We start from the raw sequence: 21,934 nt of genomic DNA on the forward strand, positions 1-21,934 counted from the left end.
ACTGAACTAGAGATTGCTATTTGATACAAAGTACAAAAATTAGCACTGCTACTTTTCCAAGATAACATAGAATGTAAAAAAAATTAAAAACAACTCCCAACAAACAAAACAGAAAAACCCCCCAACAAATTCAAACAACAAACCTACTACTCTCAGCATTTCTATTTTCTATTGCAAAGCAAGATGCTTTATTGTAGGCAGGAAGTAAAATGTTTCTTTTACTACAATATTTTAAGCACAAAAAGGCTGATAACTACTAGTGGACCAGCTCTGAAAGAAATATTAAAGACATGCTTTTGTGAAACCTGTAAGTTGAAAAGAGTACTAAGGATAACTTTATTGAGATTTGAAGTACACTCTAGCCCAAGTGAGAAAGGAAATTTTCTTGCCTCTTTGTTTTCAGGGTTTGTTTGAACAGGAATGCCTTTCCAAAGTCGTAACTTAATGAACACATCAAAATCCTCTGCCTATAAGGATCCTCCTGGTTAGTATTACAGCACTGTCCCTTGGTTTTTCCTCCTTTTATTTATTCCACTACTACAGTGTACAGAAAGAGGTAGATTCTACAATGTGTAAGTATGATAAATTTAAAAAGACCATCTGGAGAAAAAGTGTGGGCACTTAATGTTGATATCATAATTCTATCACAGCCTTGTGTTAGTAGAGTGTGTGATTCCAACCTAAAAAATTCCAATATAACAAGATAGAACTTTGTTGATTGTAACCTAATTTACTAGGGTAGGGAATAAATAAGGCCTCAGTCAAGAGTGGTGGTGTCATGGGACACAGTATGAGAGCCCAAGATCTTTCATTTCTGAGCCTTTTAGACTGGAATAAGCATGATGCTCTGAAAAAAATATTTGATACAGTGATTTCCATGAAAGAGTAAGAACCATAATGATGATGGAGATTGAAACTTCCAAGTCTACGTTAAGACCTTCCCATGAAACTGCTATTTGAGATATTGTTTCAACTGTTTATTAAGGTTTATTAAGGATTTTCAGCTATGTGACCTGGTTCAGTAAGGCCCCTGACAGGGAGAGGGCAGGGCTGTGGGAGCAGGAGACTGTTGTGGCAGCCGTGGCAGGGACTAATTGCTCCAAAACCTGGGAATGGGTCCTGGCCTGTGGGCAGGTGTGCAAGAGATTAGGAGGAGGCCATTAGGGCTTATTAGGCCCTTAGGGCCCTGAACTCTGGTTACCCACTCAGAATAATGTGACCTAATTTAATAAAGCCTATAGGAAGCCCTTATCAGTTGATTTCAGTACATTCAGGGCTGTAATTGCAGGGCTGCTCCAAGCACAGCAGAGATCTCTGCAAACAGGAACCACATTCTCTCAAGACTCAGACAGCCAGGGTTAATAAAGGACAGCAAGTGACCCTGGCCACAGCCTGCTGGCTGATATCTACTACTGCTTTAACATCAGGTTAAAGCAGTAGTATTGTCACCAACTGTGCACCTGTTTTCACAGAACAGAAAAAGTGTATTTTTAAAAATCTGTTACTTGGACCTTTCTTGGCTAAGTGTTTTTTTCAAAGACTGTAACTACTGGTTACTGGTACTGATTTGACAGACTTTCAAGAAGGATGCCAGATGCCCTTACAGAGCTAATGTAAGTCTTCACTGTTCTTTTGCTACAAGTATGTTGGCCCTAAAAGCCATAGCTTCCACACGTATAGCATGTTCAGCTAGTGAAACAAGACCTTATTGGGTGGATCTCCAATTTAGGAGGTAGTTATTTCAAGTTTTCTCATATTTTTCATGCCACCAGATATGCAGGGTCAAATATGGTATAATTCAAGCTCTGTGATGTATAAATTGTGCCATGCCAGATTCAGACCCAGAAAAGAGCACATAAATTAAGCAGTACCTCATTGACTTCAAATGCGACTCTGAAAGCATGCAAAGGATGAAGCTGTTGTGAAGTTATGGGAAAATACCTCTTTACTGAATTGCTACTTATCTGCCAACAATGCTACCGAAGTGTACACTTGATTTCTTCTGTCCTTCCGGACAGACTTCAGTGATAAGATTGGCCTGAAATGACCGTAGTAGGACTTTCATTTTCGGGAGAGCGGTAATAGCCAATATCCTTAAACAACACAATAATGTGATTGAGGGCATGTGGTAGGTTTTCTGCTATATTTGCAAGCATTAGCCAACATGTGATGCAGTGTGACAGCCTCAGTGACCTTGGATTGAATCTGTTAAATTCTCCTAGCAATCTGAACCATTGTATGCACCACTGACTATCCTCCAACTGTATCCATGCAGTAATGAGGCCGAGGGACAGCGAGCATCCTGCAAAGTCTTGCCACTGTAATGAGCTCTGCTCATGTCCCAAACAACATCCTGCATGCACACTCAGCCATGGAAACCCCGAGAGCACTGAGAAATTGCCCATTGACACCATCTGCCTCTGAAATGTGTGTTCTATGGACCTGTATCTAAGTGCAAATGACGATGCCAATGTCTATGCAAAAATGTGTCTGTTTCCTTCTTGACTTGCTAAATGGCATAAAGTTTTCCCCTCAGTCTCATATGGATGTTGGAATCAGACCATACTGGATGCTCCCTCTGTTCTCCTGCACTCCCTACGATTATTTCTGAAACCCTACATTTGCTCTTCCTCCAACTCTTTTTTTTCCCAGCTACATACTTCATACCCTTTTCCCTCAACTTCTCTGTTTCAATTCTGCAATATGTCCCCCTGAACTACACAGAATATATCTGATCTATGATCACTGCTTCAATCATGAAAACCTTTCTAGGTCTTTCTGGGAGATAATTGGAAGATAATTATTCTGGTAGATAATTGTTCTGTGATTACCCACCCTAATTCTATACTGTTCTGTGCCTGGCTTCTGCTACAGGTCTCAGCCCAATATACATACTGAGATAACTGTAGGAAGATACTATAGCTGAGGTAGAAAGTGGAAGGGGGAAGTGAAGGATCTTTATGCCATTGAACTTTGTTATATTTGATTGCTCTCCATCTTTTGTACCAAAGGCCAATCTTTGCCATGATTTTCTGCCTTCACATCCTTTGAGTTCATGAGCAGAGCTTGCTTATTTCATGGAAGAGATCTCTCAGGTTTAGCTACCTTTCCTTCTGCTGGAGAAAAAAACACACTGATCTGGCTCAGCCTGGCCTTCATTATCACTGGTGGACTGGACTATATTTGGAAAGCCAGTTAACTCCCAAGGGAAGCTGATTAGTGAAGGAGGGAAGAGTGATGACTGAACCACTGTTCTACTTAACTGATTTCTTGAAACAGAGAAGTTAGCTGCTGGAAAGTCTGAGTAAAAGGAAACAGAACTGAGGAGACAGTCCACACAGAATTTAAATTCAGAATCATAGAATCATAGAATGGTTTGGGTAGGAAGGATCTTTAAGTTCCTTCCCTCCAAACTCCAACTCTCCTGGGCATGGAGTCTCTGCATGGGCAGGGACACCTTCCACTAGATCAGATTGCTCTCTAGTCTTGAATACTTCCAGAGATTGGGTATTTAAAGCTTCTCTGGGTAATGAGAAGTCTTTAGGTATGACAAGAAGTTTAATAAAATCCTGAGATCAGATACTAGTCTAAAAAACTGGCCCGGGATCCAATCAATGACTTGCAGAAAAGGAACTCTGTTGAGCTGACACTTTCTGGGAGGACTAGGGGACAGACCCTCTCCTGAGGTGAATGACTGTTCTTGGTCCTCCAGCCTGTCCTATGACTGACTGACATAGATTTGCATATTCAATGAACACTGTAACAGATCTGTGGGGCTACATACAGTGAAAAGACCATACACGTTCAGACTACATATTGAGTACCTAAAGTAATATGCTGTGCAGATGTTTTCACTTTCCTATGAGGAGGTGAGGGAACAGTCCTCAGCACAGTATAATAAAGTGAGGCAGAAATTTATGAAGAACTATCTTAAGTACTTCAGAGACAATTCTTGAAAGAACAATTAAGAATAATTATTTTTAATGACCTACACATTATTTGTTGCAACTAGGTCTAAAAAAAGCTACTACAATAATATTTAATTCTCTAATTTAAATGCTAAACAAATAATACAGTAGAAATAAAGAATTATGAGACATTAGATACAGACGTATCGTATTATGAATGATTAGGTCCTTAGAGCTGGGGCTGACTGCCACATGCTTTTCAAGATTTTTGACTAGTACAAACACTCGTTGAATAAAAGAATTAATGATCAGTGGCATAATCCTTCAGTGACACAGAGGCAGATAGGGCCAGATGACAGTACGAAGCTGGCATGCTTGTAGCATTTCTAGATCCTAGGGAGATAGGTTTTGTATGAGAAAAGAGAACAGAATTTTCAATATATATCTGCATAAATGTATTCAAATAAAGTCATCCAATTGTCAATTTGTCTGGGCATACATATTCTGAGTGAATAGCCAGAACAGAGCAAGGTGGCTTGGCTTTCCTCTTTTCCAGGAAATTACTTGTCTTGTTCCTTACAGTAACTACTGTGAATTCACTGTGAATAAACCAGGGTCCAAAGTCCTTGTACATGCCAAACTACTAATGAGAACTTAAAACGTAAAATACATGTAGTGGTAATGTGTCTCATTACAGGTGACAGCCAAGGAGTTGTCACCTGGTGTGATGCAGCTGGAGTTTTAGTCCATGTAAACCAGAAATTTCTACATTACAGCTGTGCGATAAAACTGCTTGGTATTATCATAGCCCAGTCCTCAGAAAACAAAAACCCCGCTTCCTTTTCTCCCAAGTATGTTCTTAGCATATTATTCTCCTGCCTAGAGAAAGTGAAGCCTAGACTGAAGCTAATCAGAAACCAGTCCCATTATATGTATTGACTGGTCAGTGTCTGCAATTTGCATTATTCTTTCCTTTTTTTCAAAGTCTTCTGAACCATCTACTATGTTGTTATCACCAGCCCTATCTTGAAATAGATCTCTATTTTAATGTCATCAAGCTTTTAAGGAAATTGAAGTAATAAGGACACTATGTCAATCACATCACTCCTTTCAGCGTTTTCTCCTAACAGTGAGATGAAACCCGTGTAATAAAAGGAAAGAGTTACATGCAGAATACATTAATATGCTTATACTCCCAGTCCTATAATGAGTAAATTCTGTTCTTGAGTTCAGTATTCAGAGAGATCCTGAATTTAGACAAGCTCAGTAAAAGAAGATGCTTGCAGGAGAAAAGCATAATGAAAGTTTACTAACAGCTAAATTAACCATTAACAACTGTCAATGCCTGTAGCTCCCTATGTTTTATCAATGTCTACAGCTGTGTGTAAGTACCGCTGAAAGTCGTATTTAAAGATTAGCCTGCTCTGTATGCACAGGATGAATTATTACCCGAAGTGATAATCAACAGTCCTAAAAAAGGAAACTGTTTTCTGGGTTTTCTCCTTACAGAGCTATGATACATATTCTTTCGTTTGAACTGGCAAGAATACTTCCCTGGCTTCCTCTTTCTAGCTTCATTTCAAGGCCACCACTGCTTGAAAAAAATCAGCAGCAATAAAATACCAGGTTATAAGTGAAGCGATGCAGGGAAGATTTAAAATAAAAATTGATAAAAATTAAATATTAATTAAATAAGCTGTGAAAAAATATCTAAATCTTACTATTTGTCACAAATAAGAACAATTATCTACAGAAAAAACCCAAGAAATTAATAAAGATTATCAAGAAAAAATTATTTACATTTAATTTATGGGAATTTAATTTTATAAACTGAACCATCCACTTTAATCAAGTCTGCTGTCAAATACTTTAATTTGAAATAATATAACTTGACAATCTGGGTACAGTAGTTAATAATTAAAAATTAGCCACATTACTGTGAACTTATAATTACTGAATTGGTGTTTTATATATCAGAGATCCTAAAAAGGGGAAAAATGGACCTGAAATTCTGAATAAAATATTCTGCAGACAAAGTTAAAAAATGTCAAATCTGGAAACAAGTTTTCCATTTTAACTTGTTAAAGACTTAGCAGTGGATAGCTGACATTTTACTCATGTCTAGAAAATACATTAACTGGGGAGTGTGTTTTATGATGACCACTGCCAGATCCAGTAACCAAAACATCAAATGATACTCAGTTGCCAGCCAAGGCAGCAGGAGTAGGTGACATTACCCTCTGCTTTCTCTCCCATTGGAATATTGCTATCCCAGATGAGACCTCATGGGGCTGCAGGAGGGGGTGGGATTTGCTGTGCCCTTCACTGACTCCCTAGAAAATAGCAAAGTTTTCTAGTGTCTTTCTAGCATCTGCAATTCATGGTGTGACACAAACATGGTTTTCCAACACAGTTGTCAGAGCACCGTAATTTACACTTCAGCTCTGTGTGCAAAAGAAAGAGACTGATGTATCACATGGGCATATGGAACCCAATGAAACTGAGAGAAAAATTCATAAAACCAACAGTAATGATAATCAGGAAGTATAAGCAGGCAGAATATGTGTATCAAAAGAATGATCCAGGTAAAAAAATGTATCAATAAATATTTAATTTAACCACAGTAACTTCAGAGCTTTAATGCGACCTAGACTTCATGATAAAAGAGATGCAAAAGCAACAATATCATAAACAGATAATTTTATCTTCTCTAGAAGATATCCTAAATATTCATCACTCATTATAAAATTAAACTGTCATATCTTGTAATGACTTGGAGAAATCAAAATAGAAATATCTTAGTGTTGAGCACTGTGCATGTTTGACTTCCTTTGAAGTACACTTGAGTTTAATTAGAACATAAACTTCAAAGAGTTCACCATCTGACTACCTATTGTGAAAAAAGGCCAAAAGGTAGCTTTTCACCATCAATTTATAAACTTCGTCTCCCAAATCCCTGGGACCTCCTGGTCACAATTCTAATCAGTTGATTAAAATGTGGGAACAAAGCTGCTAAACATCCAGCACCTACCTCACCAAAAGGGTAGACTTATATTCTTAGTTGTTATTTGAGAATAATTTTTGTCATTTTCCTTTGTCATTTCTTTCATTACAACCTAATTATTTCAAGATCATTTTGACTGAATGTCTACAGAACCCTGCTTACTCATTGGTCACAGCCAACCTCAAACAGCAGCATGCCATGGCTTGTAAGTTTTATTAGTACTAATGAGATGTGAGTATGTAATTGAATTATTGTTAGTGTCTCATGGTCAGACCCCTGTAAAAAATACATTCTGAAAATGATGACAAGAAGGTGACATTGCAGTCTCTTGTAATATTTCTACATTCTACATTGAATTTAGCAAATAAAATTTCATTGAATAACCTCTAGAATAAGATCAACATTCAGATAATAATAGTTTCTCAAAGTGAAAAAAAGAACGTATTACCACACAGCAACTCAAAATCATATTAACACAAAGTAAAATGGGAATAAATCCATGCCTGAAATCTTACATGAAAATGCAGAGATTCATGTTTAAGAGTAACAAAAGTGCTGCAAGGAAATGATATCCTCAGTACTGGTCTTCTTGCCGTTTTCCTGATCTTGCCAAGTAATTTTACACACATTTTGTTTTAAAATTTTAAAGATATTCTCTTCATTACATGAACACTGGATAGTAATAAATAGCTACTGGTCTTTTATTTTTTAAAAGGACCTACACTATACTGTCAGTTTATTCCACTTCTTGTAATTTGGAGGGAGCTCTTCAAAGAAGAAAAAATGTATTTTTGTCATAATATTCTTTACTGTAAGCTTTTTTTAGTGTTATTTCCAAATTACATAAGATAGCTCTGTCATCTTGCATCTAGCTAATGTTTCAGAAGAAAGCCTGGTAAAACTTGCAAAGCATCAAATGCTTCTGAATCTAAATCAAAGCTAAACAGATGCCATCAGAATAAAGAAAATTTTCATTTTGCCCTTCAAAATATCCTGAAAATGGGAAACTGAACTTAGTATTCTATATTGGACTTTACAACAAAAACATTCTAAGTTTTTATTAAAATTCCCTTATAGTACAGAAGCAGAGATTTCTGGTTATTTTTAGGTCCTGGGGTTTTTTTACCTCACCAGAACTAAAATATAAGTTATATCAATATTCTTCCTTAATCAAAATAGCAAGAATGTCTATAAAATGTAATCTCAAGTTAAATGAGCAAAGTCCTGAAAGCTCAGTTAAATAAGAAAAATTGTAACAGACATACTTGTGTGTTAAATTTGCCTAAAAATACAAGTAACAATGTCTCTCTCACTGTGCAAGACCTTGTAATGTAACTCTTTTCTCAAGTGCTGCATGCTTTTTCATATCTGGAAAATAGGTGCTATAGTCCTCTGTTAGATTATGAAATCTAGTACAGTCAGAACTAAAAGAGGAGACAGCAGTGGTAGTCACATTCATGTTTTAGCTGAAAACCTGTAATGTTCAGAAATACTGCATTTTTCATATTTCAGTATTTTCTAATCTATTTTGACTCAAGTGACTGCTCTCCCAGCTGTGAAATCTATGCTGGCTGACACCCCTTCTGCCTCTCAATCCCATTACCGTGTGCCCACATTGCAAACAGAAATTCAATATTAATTCCTTTTCATGTCACCTCTATGGCATATTTTTCATACCTTTGCCCTCTCCCACAACATTCTAATTGCCATAGCAGCAGATCTTACAGTTTGGGAAACAATATCAAACTCCAACGCAGACAACAAGCAAAATATTCTTCATTGCATAGCCAGCAAACCTGATTTAATACCTATTCAAAGCACAGTATACATATATACATGGAGTTGCTTTTTACTCACAAGAGGTTCTGCCATGATGATGCGAATCTTGCGTTCAGCCAGGGTAGTGAAGTTAACAAACAAGCTCTTCAGGACATATTCGCCTGGTTTGCTGTCCGGGTCAATGCTGATGGGCAGCATGGCTGGGGGTCCTCTTTCTCTCTGTGTACCAGAAACAGGAGGGACAGGTGGCTTGATATATCCGTTACCAACTGGAGAAGCTGAAATGTAGAAAAGGAACATTAACTTCTGGGCAATTCAACATGGTTTAACTTTCACAGAGCACCTCAACAGCTCACTACACTGTCAAAGTAAAACTGGAGACTAGCTGCTTAATCAAAGAAATACACAACACATCAACATAACTTCCATGATACCATACGTAAAATATACATTATCTAACCGTAAGAAGAAATCAAAGATGAAATCTTTTATATTAAAATTGAGTGGCATTTACTATACAGCGCATACTCAATCTTTTTTTTTTTTTTTTTTTTTTACATGGTGCTGACACCTAACTGAAAAACATCCTCTTTTTTGTCTTTTTCATGCAAGCCAGACCTGTAACTCAGTTGTCAAGTAACAAAAATTTATTCTTTATTGCTACTCAAGCTGGCTTAGCCTTGCAGAAGTCAGGAGTCTGGTCTTTTGAATATGATGAGTAGTAAAGGATCTTATTCTCCTGTAATCTAGACTGAGGTCAGTCAAGAACGACTCAAAAAAACAATATACATGTTACCAGTATAAATCTTACACTAAAAGTAAGACACGGAATGTTTTCCATGGCCAGAAAGTATTAATTATGCATTAGCTTTCCTGAAAGTACCAAACCCTACAGCTCCATCTGGCACTTTTGAGATTACACCTGGTGTATTTTGTTCAGATTTGAGCTCTCCCATACAAGAATGACATTGCTATTCTGAAGCAAAGCCAAGAGAGGACCACGAAGATGGTCAGGGTCTTGCTAGGCTGAGAGTGCTGGACCCATTCAGTCTTGAGAAAAGAATCTTATTGCACTCTTTAGCTACCTAATGGAGTACAGCAAAGACTCCAAGGAACTAGATCCTTCTTTGAGCTGAGGATGATAGGACAAGAGGCAACAGACACTAGTTTGAATGTGAGTAATTTCTATTAGATATATGGAAATAATTTCCACTGTGAGGGGGTGATCAAACACTGATACATGTTGTCCAGAGATACAGCGGAAACTTCACTTTTGGAGACACTTGAAAGTTGACCAGACAAGGCCCCGAGAAATCTTCCCTAGTTTGTGAGCAAGCTGGGCTTGGACTAATCATCCATCAGGGATACCTTCCAATCTAAATTATCCTGTGATTTAATTCCCCATAATGAGTATCAAGACTGAGCTCTACTTTGCTGTTTTTCTGTGAATGAAGGAAAAATAAATGGAAGCACTTCAAATGTTACCATTTTACACATTACACATAAGATTTACAACCCAAGGCTCAGCTCTTATTGGCAATAAAAGTAATGTTTGGTGTTCAGGCAGATACTGGTAGCACCCTCTCTTGGTTAGTTTTGCCAGAAACTTTAAAAGTAGCAAATTAAGTAGCACTGGCAAGACCAGCCATTATCCACTCTGAATGTAATGAAAGTGTCGCAATGCCCAGGAGTGCTACTGGTGATTGGGACAGAGATGCTTTAATGCAATACAAACCATGGAAATATGGTGAACTAAAAGCATTACAGCACTTCCCCACAGCACTGCACTCCAGAGTGTTATGTTATATGTCACATCCAAGTTGCAAAGAAAGAAAGGAAGAGAGAAAGGAGAATGAGCTACAGTGATGATTGCCTCACATCTAGTACCTTCAGTACCACTTTTCCTTTGAGATACAGAATTGTAAGTGTTACTGAAATTAACTTTAATTATTAGGGACATATGATTGTTTTAACAATGAATTAGATTTTTGACCTTTCCTATGGACTTTAACACTCAATTGCTGAACAAAAATGGAAAAAAAAATTAAAAAGAAACTTTATGGTTTCAGAGTTTTTAAATAAGAACCCAAAATTACACACTGAAAAATAAAAAAGGATCTATTAGAGAAAAGAGAACGTGTTTTCCTTTAGAAAAATTAGTTTTTAAGTTCTTATATGACTACAATAGAAGACAGAAATGCTTCTCCTGATGTAGCTATTATTCTGCAAGCGCACCACAGCTATACTTTTCTTTGAAAATAACCCCTCACTGACGAGGTACAGCATCACTCTTCAGCACAGCAGCAGCACTTCTCCCACTGTGACAGATGTTTCCTGCTAGATTTGTTTCCTGCAAAGTTTCACTTGATTTTTGAGGGCAAAAGCATTATCATAGAATCTTCCTGGCATTATGACTCTTTGCAAGAAACAAAGTGCATGAAACTCCTACATTTATACTACACAAAACTTGTTCTAAAAATACACTGTTGTTCTAAATAAGAATCTACTTCAAAGTACTGAATAAAGTGCCACCGGAGAAGAGTGTGTTACTGCTCCTTTGTCATCACCCAGGCTCTCTTAAACACGAAGACAGTGGGATGCAAAGGATCAGATGCGATTTTTTATGGACTATCAAATACTCTAGGCAATGGAAATCTCTCCACAAATATCTTTAGGATGGAGTCAGACAACATTTTTACAATTAGAAATATATTTGCCAAATGTGCATGGTTTCGACCGGCTCACATCTACCCGTGAAATCAGCTCGATCTCCAAGTGCTCAGTCAGGAAAATCTTTTGGTGAGCAGCGAAAGCAATTTTCTTACGGATTTGTGCCTCTGTGCCGTGCCAGCGCCGTCCTTGGCAGCCCCGCGGGCCGGGCTCCCCGCGCCGCTCCCAGCGCGGTGCCCTGGCGGCCGGGCGGGCTGCTCGCCAGCGCGGCCCCGCCAAGCACAACACTGCGGGCCGCGGCCAGGCAGCCAGCCCAGGAGTCTGCAGCGATCTAATCGAACACAAACCTGCCTTCTGTTCCTCGGCAACTCTGCTTCAAACCTGGCTACTAAGCTCAGAACATCGAGGGGATTCAAGGCAGGCAGGCAGGCAGGCAGGCAGGCGGTGTGTGAGAGCAGGCACGCTCCACATCCCGGCCAAACCTTAGCCATGCTACCTGGGAGCTGCCACCCTAACCTTCAATCATCGGAGCATTCAGCCAGGATTCTGAGACTGGAATTGAAATCCACATAGTCATTGTTAGTAGGAAGCCTTTTAACAATGACTCTTGTTAGGTTTGTGACACAGGCGGATTTAATTTTTTTCCCCAGACATCTAACCAAAAAATCACTTATTTGCACACTGTAATAGAGGAATGCAATTATTTGTGAGATTTGCCAGTGCACCGAGAATTTTTATTATAGTTCTTCCCAGAAATAAAGAACTTCACAACCTTTCCCCAAATGCAGAAAAAGCACATCCTGGGGGTTAACATCTATCATTACTACAGCAATTAGAGCAGTTAGAGAAATGACTGACATATGACATTGATTTAGTTCAAGTTTTTAAAAGACCATTTTGTAGCTGTTAACTCCATTTAAGCATATTTAGTGTGAAAGCTAGCACTGCCAACACTCTGAGGGTCTGGAGTTGATAATGAGTTGGTCATGAACTATTATATATAGGTTTGGCTTTCCAAGGCATCTTTTCAGCTTCATTACCTCCAGCATTTGCATATACTTCATATTTGCCTATTTTCATATTTGAAAAAATCTGGCCCGGCGACAAGACTATCACTGATATCTATACTGATAATGTATGAGTATTAACATAATATAGCTTTGATGCCTAGACTGGGAGCGCTATAAAACTCACCAAAAAAAGTTGACTCTGAGACATAAAATTGGAAATCAAGGACTCAAAATTTAAGAAGTAGCTGCATTAAAGTCATCCCTGGTTGGTTCCTTTATGCTGACACATTACAATGTGAGCCTTAGAAGTAGAAGGAAAATGGATGGGCTCAGTTTCGCCATCTGCCATCAGTGAAACACTGCCCCATTAAATAAAATGCATAATTTTAACATGAGAAATCACCATATATAGTTCGTGTGGGTTCATGCTGAAGATACATGGAGGGAGGTGGGTGGAAGAAAGGAGTTATACTCAATTTGAGATACTGATTTCCTTAACAAGTTTAGTTTTTACTGCCTGATTTCAAAATAATAAATGTCATACAAAGACAAGGAACAGAACAGGCCACAGAAGCATTTAGTTTGAATGTCTACATATTTTAGGGTGCTGGTCACCACACAAGCTAAACCCTTAACCTAGAGAAAAGTAGCTCATCCCCCATGAGAATGAATGGTGATGCACATGGAGGAGACCATGGTAACCCTGATGCCTAAGGACTCTGCAATAGCAGAGAATCTACAGATCAAGTTTAGAAAGTTGTATACATATTTAAAGCTCCTATCCTATGAAAATCTGTAACAAAGTTTAACCATGGTAGATCAACTATAAAATGTCTGTACCATTTGGGGGTGTAATTCTGTCTGAATAGAGAGATTTTTCTTGTATCCAACACAGTCCCTTATTTTTCTACTAAATGTGCAATAAGCTGTATTTTTTATACTTTTAAATTATACTCTGATCCTACAGAGTATTTTCATTTAGCACAGGCTATAACCATATTATTTTCTGATTTTTATGTATTTTTAAAAAAATTAAAGGCAAGGAATAAATATGGAAGTATCAGTGAAATATCACACATGGCTGTCATCACAACCATATACTATTGCCACAGAAAGGCCTCCTGACATAAAATCACTGTTAGATTTTTCCATGCATTGATCATTTCCTTCATCAGAAGAACAGCTGTAATAAAGCACAGTAGTTTTAGGGCAACACACTATTTAACGCTGATACTGGGGATGAGTACCAAATTAAATTATCATAAGAGTCCCTGCTATGATCTGCGCTATTTTTTTTAGAGCTATAAGAGGAATCAAGACAACTGAATGATCATAATGCACAAGCCAAGAATCTGTGCTACACTGGATATAACTTTAGCCATACAGTTACTGAATTTTCAGTATCTGTATTTTCTATTTTTAAGCAGAAAAGCAGTGTGCATTTTTTTAGTAAATGGTGTCAAATTTACACTTTCGCAACAATGAACAAACTAATAAGACAAACACAAACATCAACTTGCTGTATTTTCATACCTACCGAGCCCCTTTATAAAGCCGATCACGCTGGATTTTCTCCAACATGCTACTGTAATATCCATGAGCCTGTGAATACCTGAAATGTTCCACTCCTTCAGTTAGAAAAGTTAGAATCCTTTTCTAACTAAAATTGAAAAATAAATTAGTTGTTTCATAATCCCGTTTCACACTTCCTTACTGCTTGTGAGGAAGACATTTCCTTCAGTTTCTTGGTATTGTTTTGCAATAGACAAATGCTGAAGACCAGCAATGTGTGAGCTAGAGCAGGCCTGCGGATCAGCTCAGCCTTTCCATAACCAAAGGGGTAATTTTTAGCTTCAGCATATGATGATGACCACTCACAGAGTGGCTGCACATCTATATTTATCCACAAGTACATACTATGCTGACAGATTAGTGAAACTACTTCAGGCACTCCAAGAACATGAGACAGGATAATGGAGTTCGACAAAAACAAACCACACATATCAAACACATGTATTATCATACAATCCAAGCTAAAAGCAATTAGTATAGAAATGCAAAGCACAGTGACAACACAGGATGGGTTTTGTTTTGTAACTAAAGTCTTTTGGCCAAAAGTATATACAGATTAAATTCCTTTAGATAAAGCCAACCCAGTATCTCTTCTTTTCCCATGCCAAGAAACAGTGAAAAAACACATATCCTTAAGAATAATCGTACATCTGCTGCAATAACTCTTGAAAAAATTTGCTTTGTTTTAGAACAGCAATGATAATATTAAAAAGAAAACACATTATTAAATAAAGCATGAAGAAATTAATTTACAAGGATATGGTAAATGTGCCACAAAAGGTTACTTTTTCAGTTTTTGAAGGAGAACACTCCCAATTAATTCAAGATTGATAGTGAATAAAAAAGGGAAACTTTTGATTAAAGAAACAAACTAAAAATCTAGCAGACCCATTTTTAACTTGGTGAAATAAATTTTAAGATTCCCAAGGAAAATGTTATTCCAGTGTATTAGTAATAAGCACTAATAGCACTAATAGTACTAATAGCACTAGTTTAATGGAAGCATTATTTTCATAATTTATTTGCATGTGTTCAGTTCTGGGCCCCTCGGTTTAGGAAGGACGTTGAGATTCTTGAATGTGTCTGGAGGAGGACAACAAGGCTGGCGAAGGGCTTGGAACACAGGCCCTATGAGGAATGGCTGAGGGAGCTGGGGTTGCTTAGCCGGGAGAAAAGGAGACTCAAAGGTGACCTTAGCACTCTCTACAACTTCCTGAAAGGTGGTTGTAGTCAGGCAGGGGGTGTGTCTATTCTCCCAGACAACAACTGACAGAATGAGAGGACACAGTCTGAAGCTGTGCCAAGGGGAATATAGGCTGGATATTAGAAAGAAATTCTTCACTGAAAGAGTGACTGGGCAACGGAATCATTGGCCCAGGGAGGTGCTGGAGTGTGCTGGAGTCACTGTCACTGGACGTGTTTAAAAAAGGACTGGACATGCCATGGTTTGGTTGGTGAGGAGCTGTTAGGTCACAGGTTGGACTTGATGATCTTAAAGGTCTTTTCCAACCTAGTTAATTCTGTGATTTCATGATATCTCAGTAAACATGTGTTCTAATAGTCCAGACTCTAAAGACTGTCTAAAACTGTTCAGGCAACTATTGGAGAAGATAATCAGTCATTTTGTGCAGCTGTCTTCACACAAGAACATGACATAAATCTATCCCAACTCATCCTGACTTTCAAAAGCTTATTTAATCCAAATACAGGATTCTTCAGGAAGAGTTTCTTCGGTTGACCAATTAGATAGATGGTGTGCAATGCAACAAAAATAAAACCTAAACAATTACATGCAAAACAAAAGTCTGGAAATCCTTATGCCAGAGCAAATACAATCTAGTCTAGAAGATAAAAGAGAGAAGAGACAGTAGGGTCTTTGGGGAAAAGTATAATAAAAGTTCAAGATTCTGCAGCAAGACAGTTCATTTGGAAAACAAGTCTAAAGGGAACAGATTTGGAAGGCTATCCAATAAAGTGTTGAGATGACCTCAGCTCTCCAAAATGGATATCTTCAAATGGAAGGATACCCAATAAAGTGTTGAGATTACCTCAGCTCTCCAAAATGGATATCTTCAAATGCTTGATTATTCTGAAACCATAAGGGAGAAAAGGCTAATCTATACATTTCAGATTCCTTAATTTCTTTAAAGAGCCATGCCCCGGGAGATTCATTTGTGTAAATTGGCATGGGGAAGAGAAAGGAAGAAGATAATTTCCATGATAAAGGCACTCCAGGACTGTGTTACCAATTTACCTAAGATAAGACCAATATTTTAAATTATTTCAGAGTACTTAGTGAAAAAATGTTGTTGCCAGGTTTAGATATACTTATTCCACTCTTTTCAAAATACTTGTGGAACTACAAAAGACAGTTCCAAATCCTGTAGACTTGGTTTGGCAATTCTTGTCCAACTTCCTATTCCTTTTACCGTAATAGAAGAATACAAATTTCATGTGAACTCAAGGAAAAGCAAGGACAGAAAACAGGAGACAAATTAGCACATTCACTAAGTGGCAGAATTGCCAATAAAATGTAAGCTTTCGCCAACACAACTATTTTACCCAAGGAAAAGGAGGCTTGAACATTGTCTGTGTATGTGTCTGTGTGTGTGCACAAGCACATACTTTCCATACTTTCTTGAACTTATTTTCAGTATCTTATTAAAAAAAAAGCCTAAAACAGACCATGTGATATTCTCAGTGAGACTGAAGAATTATTATTTTGGGACATAAGGCTAATTTCTTGTTACAAACTCATTCAGCCCTCCCCTTAATCCAAGGGTGGACAATGATTCGCAGAACAGAGCCTAAGATCATGTCCCAAATATGGTAATCTTTTAACAATCAGACCAAATCATCTGCAGGATAGAAACAAAATACAACCTGGAAATAAATATATGGTCACTCAGTATGCCTTATGGATGCTGAAACAGCACTTGTGGGGAATGCTCTTCTCTGCATGTCTGCAAAGAGTTCATATGTTCATTCCACTCAGAGAATCTTATGAAGCAGCCATTTTCTGTGATGGAACCCCCCAGGAAATAATCAGATTAATACAGATATCTTTAGCCTAACTCAAGAAAACATTAAAACAGTCTTTACATGACTGCAACATATGGACAGGTCTTATTTGAGATTGATGTGGTGAAATGCCTGCTAACTTTGAAGCCGAAGGATGTTGTTTAACCTAGAACCCTGCAAAGAATGAAACTGTCGATCTGGCTTTATTAGCCAAACTAGCAATCTTCTGGCCCTCACATCCCAGCTGATGGCAGGAAATAGTTAAGCTTTGTAATCCTCAAATGAGTACTGCAATTCTCTGCAAGAGAGGGGTAATTGATGTGAGAGCCCATAGAGGAAAGCAGTGAGTAGAACACATTATCTCTCCTTGCATATGCAGAGGATTCAAGAATGATGACTGCCAAAACAAATAGGAAATCCTGTCATATGTGTCCATCAACTTTATAAGGCCTTTTCACTGACTTGGCTAAGCATCCATTCAGATACAGACTTTCCCTCTCTTTTTCTCCTAACCGGCAGGTCAGGGGTTGAACAGCATAACAGTGGTTATTATCTAGGTTCTTATCTCAGATCCTTGCAAGACATGTGAGTGAGGCAGGAAAGCAATTCTCCTTCCCTCTCATTCTCTTTGCTCACCTACCTATTTTTCTGCTTCTTTTTCTCTAAATCATTATTTTCTTGTATATACATACCACTGTGCTGAAGAAATGTGGGAATATATGCACATAACATAAAGATTTTTAACTGCACAAATCCTAGAAATTGCTTGGTTTATTATGAGATTAAAGACTGAAAGTGCTAAATGATATGGAAAATCTTGTGGAAAATCTACAATTTTCACATTTGAGTATTTTATTTAGGGGTGACTTCTCACTAAAGGAAATATCTTTGTTGCTTCTGATGCAATCCAAATCAAACAAAAATACTTCTCATTTTCTGTGTTTTACATGGCAATGACATGCTACCACTTTGAAGGCTGACTTGAGATTAACAATATACTTTCAAAAGATTTCATAATCTTGCTATCTTTTCTACATAACTTCAAAAGGTTGTTTTTTACCTTTTCCATTATTCCAAAAGGAAAAACTCCAAAGAAGGGTGAAAAGATATTTTCAGATGAGTAATTGTTGGGGTTTTTTTCTAAAAAGATTAAAACAGAGACAAGGTTTATTTCTGAAACTACACCAGGATTTCTTTGGCCTCAAATAGAGCTTAAAAATAGTTTGATTTTGAATAAAGGCATTCATATTCTTATTTTACACTTTTTTTCAGGTACTAGGGTAAAAAGACTAAGCTCCACTTTGGTTTTGTTGGATCAGAAAATAGCTTCCTCTAAGATTTTTAGACAGACATTTTGTTGCATATGCTTTCCTTTTCCGAGACAGCGAGATGAAGATATTCCTGCAATTTTGTGGTATATGGGTGTTAGCAGAAGAATTATTTTTAGGTAATTGGAAAAGGGCCGAGGAAGTACAAGGCTAAAAGAGTCCAAAAGAGAAGGAATTGTTACTTCCACGAGAGGGACTGACTAGCAAGCAGGGAGGATTTGACCTATATCTTCCTTCCCTAATGTGCTGATTTTGGTCAGGGTACAGTTAATTTTCTCCATAGTAGTTGGTGTGGAGGATTGTGTTATGGATTTGTGCTGGAAACAGCATTGATAACCCAGGGATTTTTCAGTTACTGCTGAGCAGGGCTTACACAGAGCCAAAGGGTTTCACTGCTTCTCATCCCACCAGTGAGTGGTCTGGGGGTGCGCATGGAGTTGGGAGGGGACACAGCAGGGACAGCTGACCCCAGCTGACCAACGGGATATCCTAGACCTTGTGGTGTCATGCTCAGCATGAAAAGCTGGAGGAAGAAGGAGGAAATGGGGTCATTCAGAGTTACAGTGTCTGTCTTCCCAAGTTACTCTAAGCTGTAATGGAGAGCCAGCTTTCCTGGGGATGGCTGAACACCTGCCTGCACACAGGATTAAGCAAGCGGCCTTGTGGTGCTTAGTTGCCGGCTGGGTTTAAGCCATGACATCTAGACATTTTCTCTTTGGGACAATATAGTTTTTCTTTTCTACTTAAATGTTCTGCAATACAACTGTAAGTCTGGATAAGATGGAATTTTGAACATATATTTAAACAGTTTATTTTTTTACCAGAGAGAGACATTAAATGCTTGCATCTCAGTCCTATTCCAATTGCAATAGCTACCTCAGATGTCAGAACTGGAACCAACCCTCAATTTTTGTTGTCTGTTTGTTCACACTTACTCTTCCAAACTATGACATGTTGGATCATGCTGTTAAAACTCCTGTCTTTCACTGAAATGGAAATCCATCGCTTGTGAATGATGTGTCTTCTGAGCAATGTACACATGTGTATGAAAACCTGGATGTTGTGATGCACTTGCACAAACAAGCAGTACTTTATTACCAATACATAAAAAGAAACAGTTTCTAGTTCTCCTGACATAACACTGTTCAACCAGCTAAGAGTTGGCTTTGTACAACTTTATTTCATGCCATATTACAGATGTCATGTCTAGTTATGCTTCAAAGTGTGGTACTACAAAGGAAAATCTTTAAAACTGTACTTGCTTTCTTGCATCTTCTGGTGCACTTGATCTACTATATGGGTGCCTTTTAGGGAAAGTTATAAATTTAGCCACCCACCAACAAAATATCAAACTTAATCTAGCCATCCAGGCTCTGCTTAAATTGAGACCGACATTTCTAGGTGATCCATCAAATCCTTCTTAGATTCTTATCTTAAGATAGAATAAGTCACTTTCTAGAGGTATCTATCACTCATTCAGTGATTACTGCAACAGAAGTGACAACAAAGGTACCCAAAGTTTTTAGTGATGACTCTTAAATCTGTAGACCCTTCAAGAGCACCTTGTATGGATTAAACAGCACTGTGGTGAATTTTAACTGCTGCTGGCTCAAATTCCTGCCTTTTCTCATGTGGGTGGAAAATGGCACAACACCAGCAGCAAACCAAGCCACAAGCTGGATCTGTGGACTGGAAAGTTAAACCATCACAAACCAAGAAGACTTTCACAAAATTTTGTGAAGCTTTCTGTGATGACACCACAGGAGGGATTTCTATGAATAAAGACTAACATGAGAGAGACGTCAATTCATGTTTCAGTTTACAGGGGAGCACACAAAGTAACATCTATACAAAGAAAAATGAAAGAAGAAAAAGTTTTGCAGTCAAAATCTGGATTAATATTTATTATCAATCCCCTACTCTATGATTGAATCACTAATGTCATTACTTAATACTGACAGTAGGAGCACACTTATAACATTGTCTATCTTCCATATTTAATGCTATCTGACCTCTTTGCTTACAGACATCTTTTATTAGCCACACACCATTATGATGCTATTGTATCTAATAACTTATGATGTAATTGTATCTAATAACCCTTTATTACATTACATTAACAATTCTTTGAAAGTGGGTCTCAGCCACAAACCTAAATGCAAATGCAAACGTTTGCTGCTTTGGTAGACTGCGGCTCCAGGATAGAAATACGTTTTGTGGGGACTGAAATACAAGATAATGTATTTTGCCATCCGCATGAACTCAGTGAAGGTTTCTGAATATTTGGCTCGTGTGCAGCTGCCCACTGAGAAACTTTCACTTGAACAGATAAGTGGAGTGCATGGAATTTAGCTGCTGTCCAAGGGACCTTCTGCATGACCAGTCAGTTGCAAATACCTAATACAACATGGACAAGACATTGCTCTCACACTGGTCGGTGGGCCATGACAGAAAACTCCTTCCATGCATTGAAATATCTAAATGTTTTGGAATGCCAGAAATACATTATTGAATTTGGAGAGGAACAGATGCCTATAGAGATGAACTCTGTGTAAATTAATTATGAAAACAAAGAAAGAATCCTAGGGTTCACATTGGATTTTTCAAATAAACAGCTTAAACCCTGAAAAATCCGAGCAATTCATTAGAAAAAACAAAGAGCCTAATCAAGTCTAAAAATAATAAAAATATGCTTTTTATAGTATATTCAAAGGGAAATTCAGTATTCCTGAAGGCTGGAACAAAACTAACATTGTATCAGATTTTCTCAAGTGTCAGCAAGGGCAATCCAGGCAACCACAGCAGAGCTGGCCTGATACTCATTCTGGAGTGCCTGCGTTTGATAAATAAAGAAGCAAAGTATCATAATAAAATGCCATAATCATAGGTTCATGGAAAGTAAATTTTATTAAGTTAACCATTATCTTTTTATGAGATTGTAAATTTGGTTAGCAAGACTGAAAGTGTAATCTTACATTTTTGCTTGGCAATTGGTTGGTATTTTACCAAACTTTAAAATCGACATTCACAACCAATATAGATTAAAAGATAGATAACATCTATGAATTAAGGAAGAATGAATGTAATTAATGTACTTCTAGTGGAGGTACAGAGACCAGTTCTTGGTTTGTACTATTTATCATTACTGGTAACGACATGAAAGAAAAACTCTTCCACAAAGTTTACAGGCAAAACACCAATTAAGGGTGACAGAAAAAATAGCAAAAAGGTCCTTCTACTCTGTTTGAATAGCATTTGAAACTTTAATACAAGCAAATATTACATGAGATACTAATTCTAACCAATGGAGGATTACATACCCAGAAACAAAGCCACATAGACAGAAGGCAGCTTTCTCTTCTTGGGAAACACTGATGATGAAAAAAGGCCTGAGACCAGGATGACTAATGTGTTGGAAACAGGCTACTATTCTTGTGACCTGAAGAGCTGTGGAGAGCCTTTTCAAGCAGCATGAAAAAAGCAAAAGCAGGAAAGCCCTACTGCTTCATTGTCAGTGGTTCTGCAACCAATGCTGGATGCTCAGTCCTGTTCTGGTGTCTGCAGCTTGAGAAAGACACTGATGAACTAGGGAACATTCAAAAAAGGCGAAAAATAACTCATGACTGCCACATTTGCCTTGAA

The 21,934-nt window shown here is 37.8% G+C and overlaps 1 protein-coding gene across 9 annotated transcripts in view; it reads right to left on the bottom strand.

Moving 5' to 3' along the window:
- FRY (FRY microtubule binding protein) overlaps window positions 1-21,934 on the bottom strand; it is a 180,545-nt gene that overhangs the window by 120,302 nt on the left and 38,309 nt on the right. For all 9 annotated transcript variants that reach the window (XM_072930174.1, XM_072930158.1, XM_072930153.1 and 6 more), the window contains one exon: window positions 8,770-8,969. In XM_072930174.1, coding sequence (XP_072786275.1) covers window positions 8,770-8,889 — 120 coding nt within the window. In that variant the 5' untranslated portion in view covers window positions 8,890-8,969. The remainder of the gene's footprint in view (window positions 1-8,769; window positions 8,970-21,934) is intronic.

The sequence above is a fragment of the Taeniopygia guttata genome, chromosome 1 (genome assembly GCF_048771995.1).
Source record: "Taeniopygia guttata chromosome 1, bTaeGut7.mat, whole genome shotgun sequence".
In the NCBI taxonomy this organism is placed as follows: domain Eukaryota; kingdom Metazoa; phylum Chordata; class Aves; order Passeriformes; family Estrildidae; genus Taeniopygia; species Taeniopygia guttata.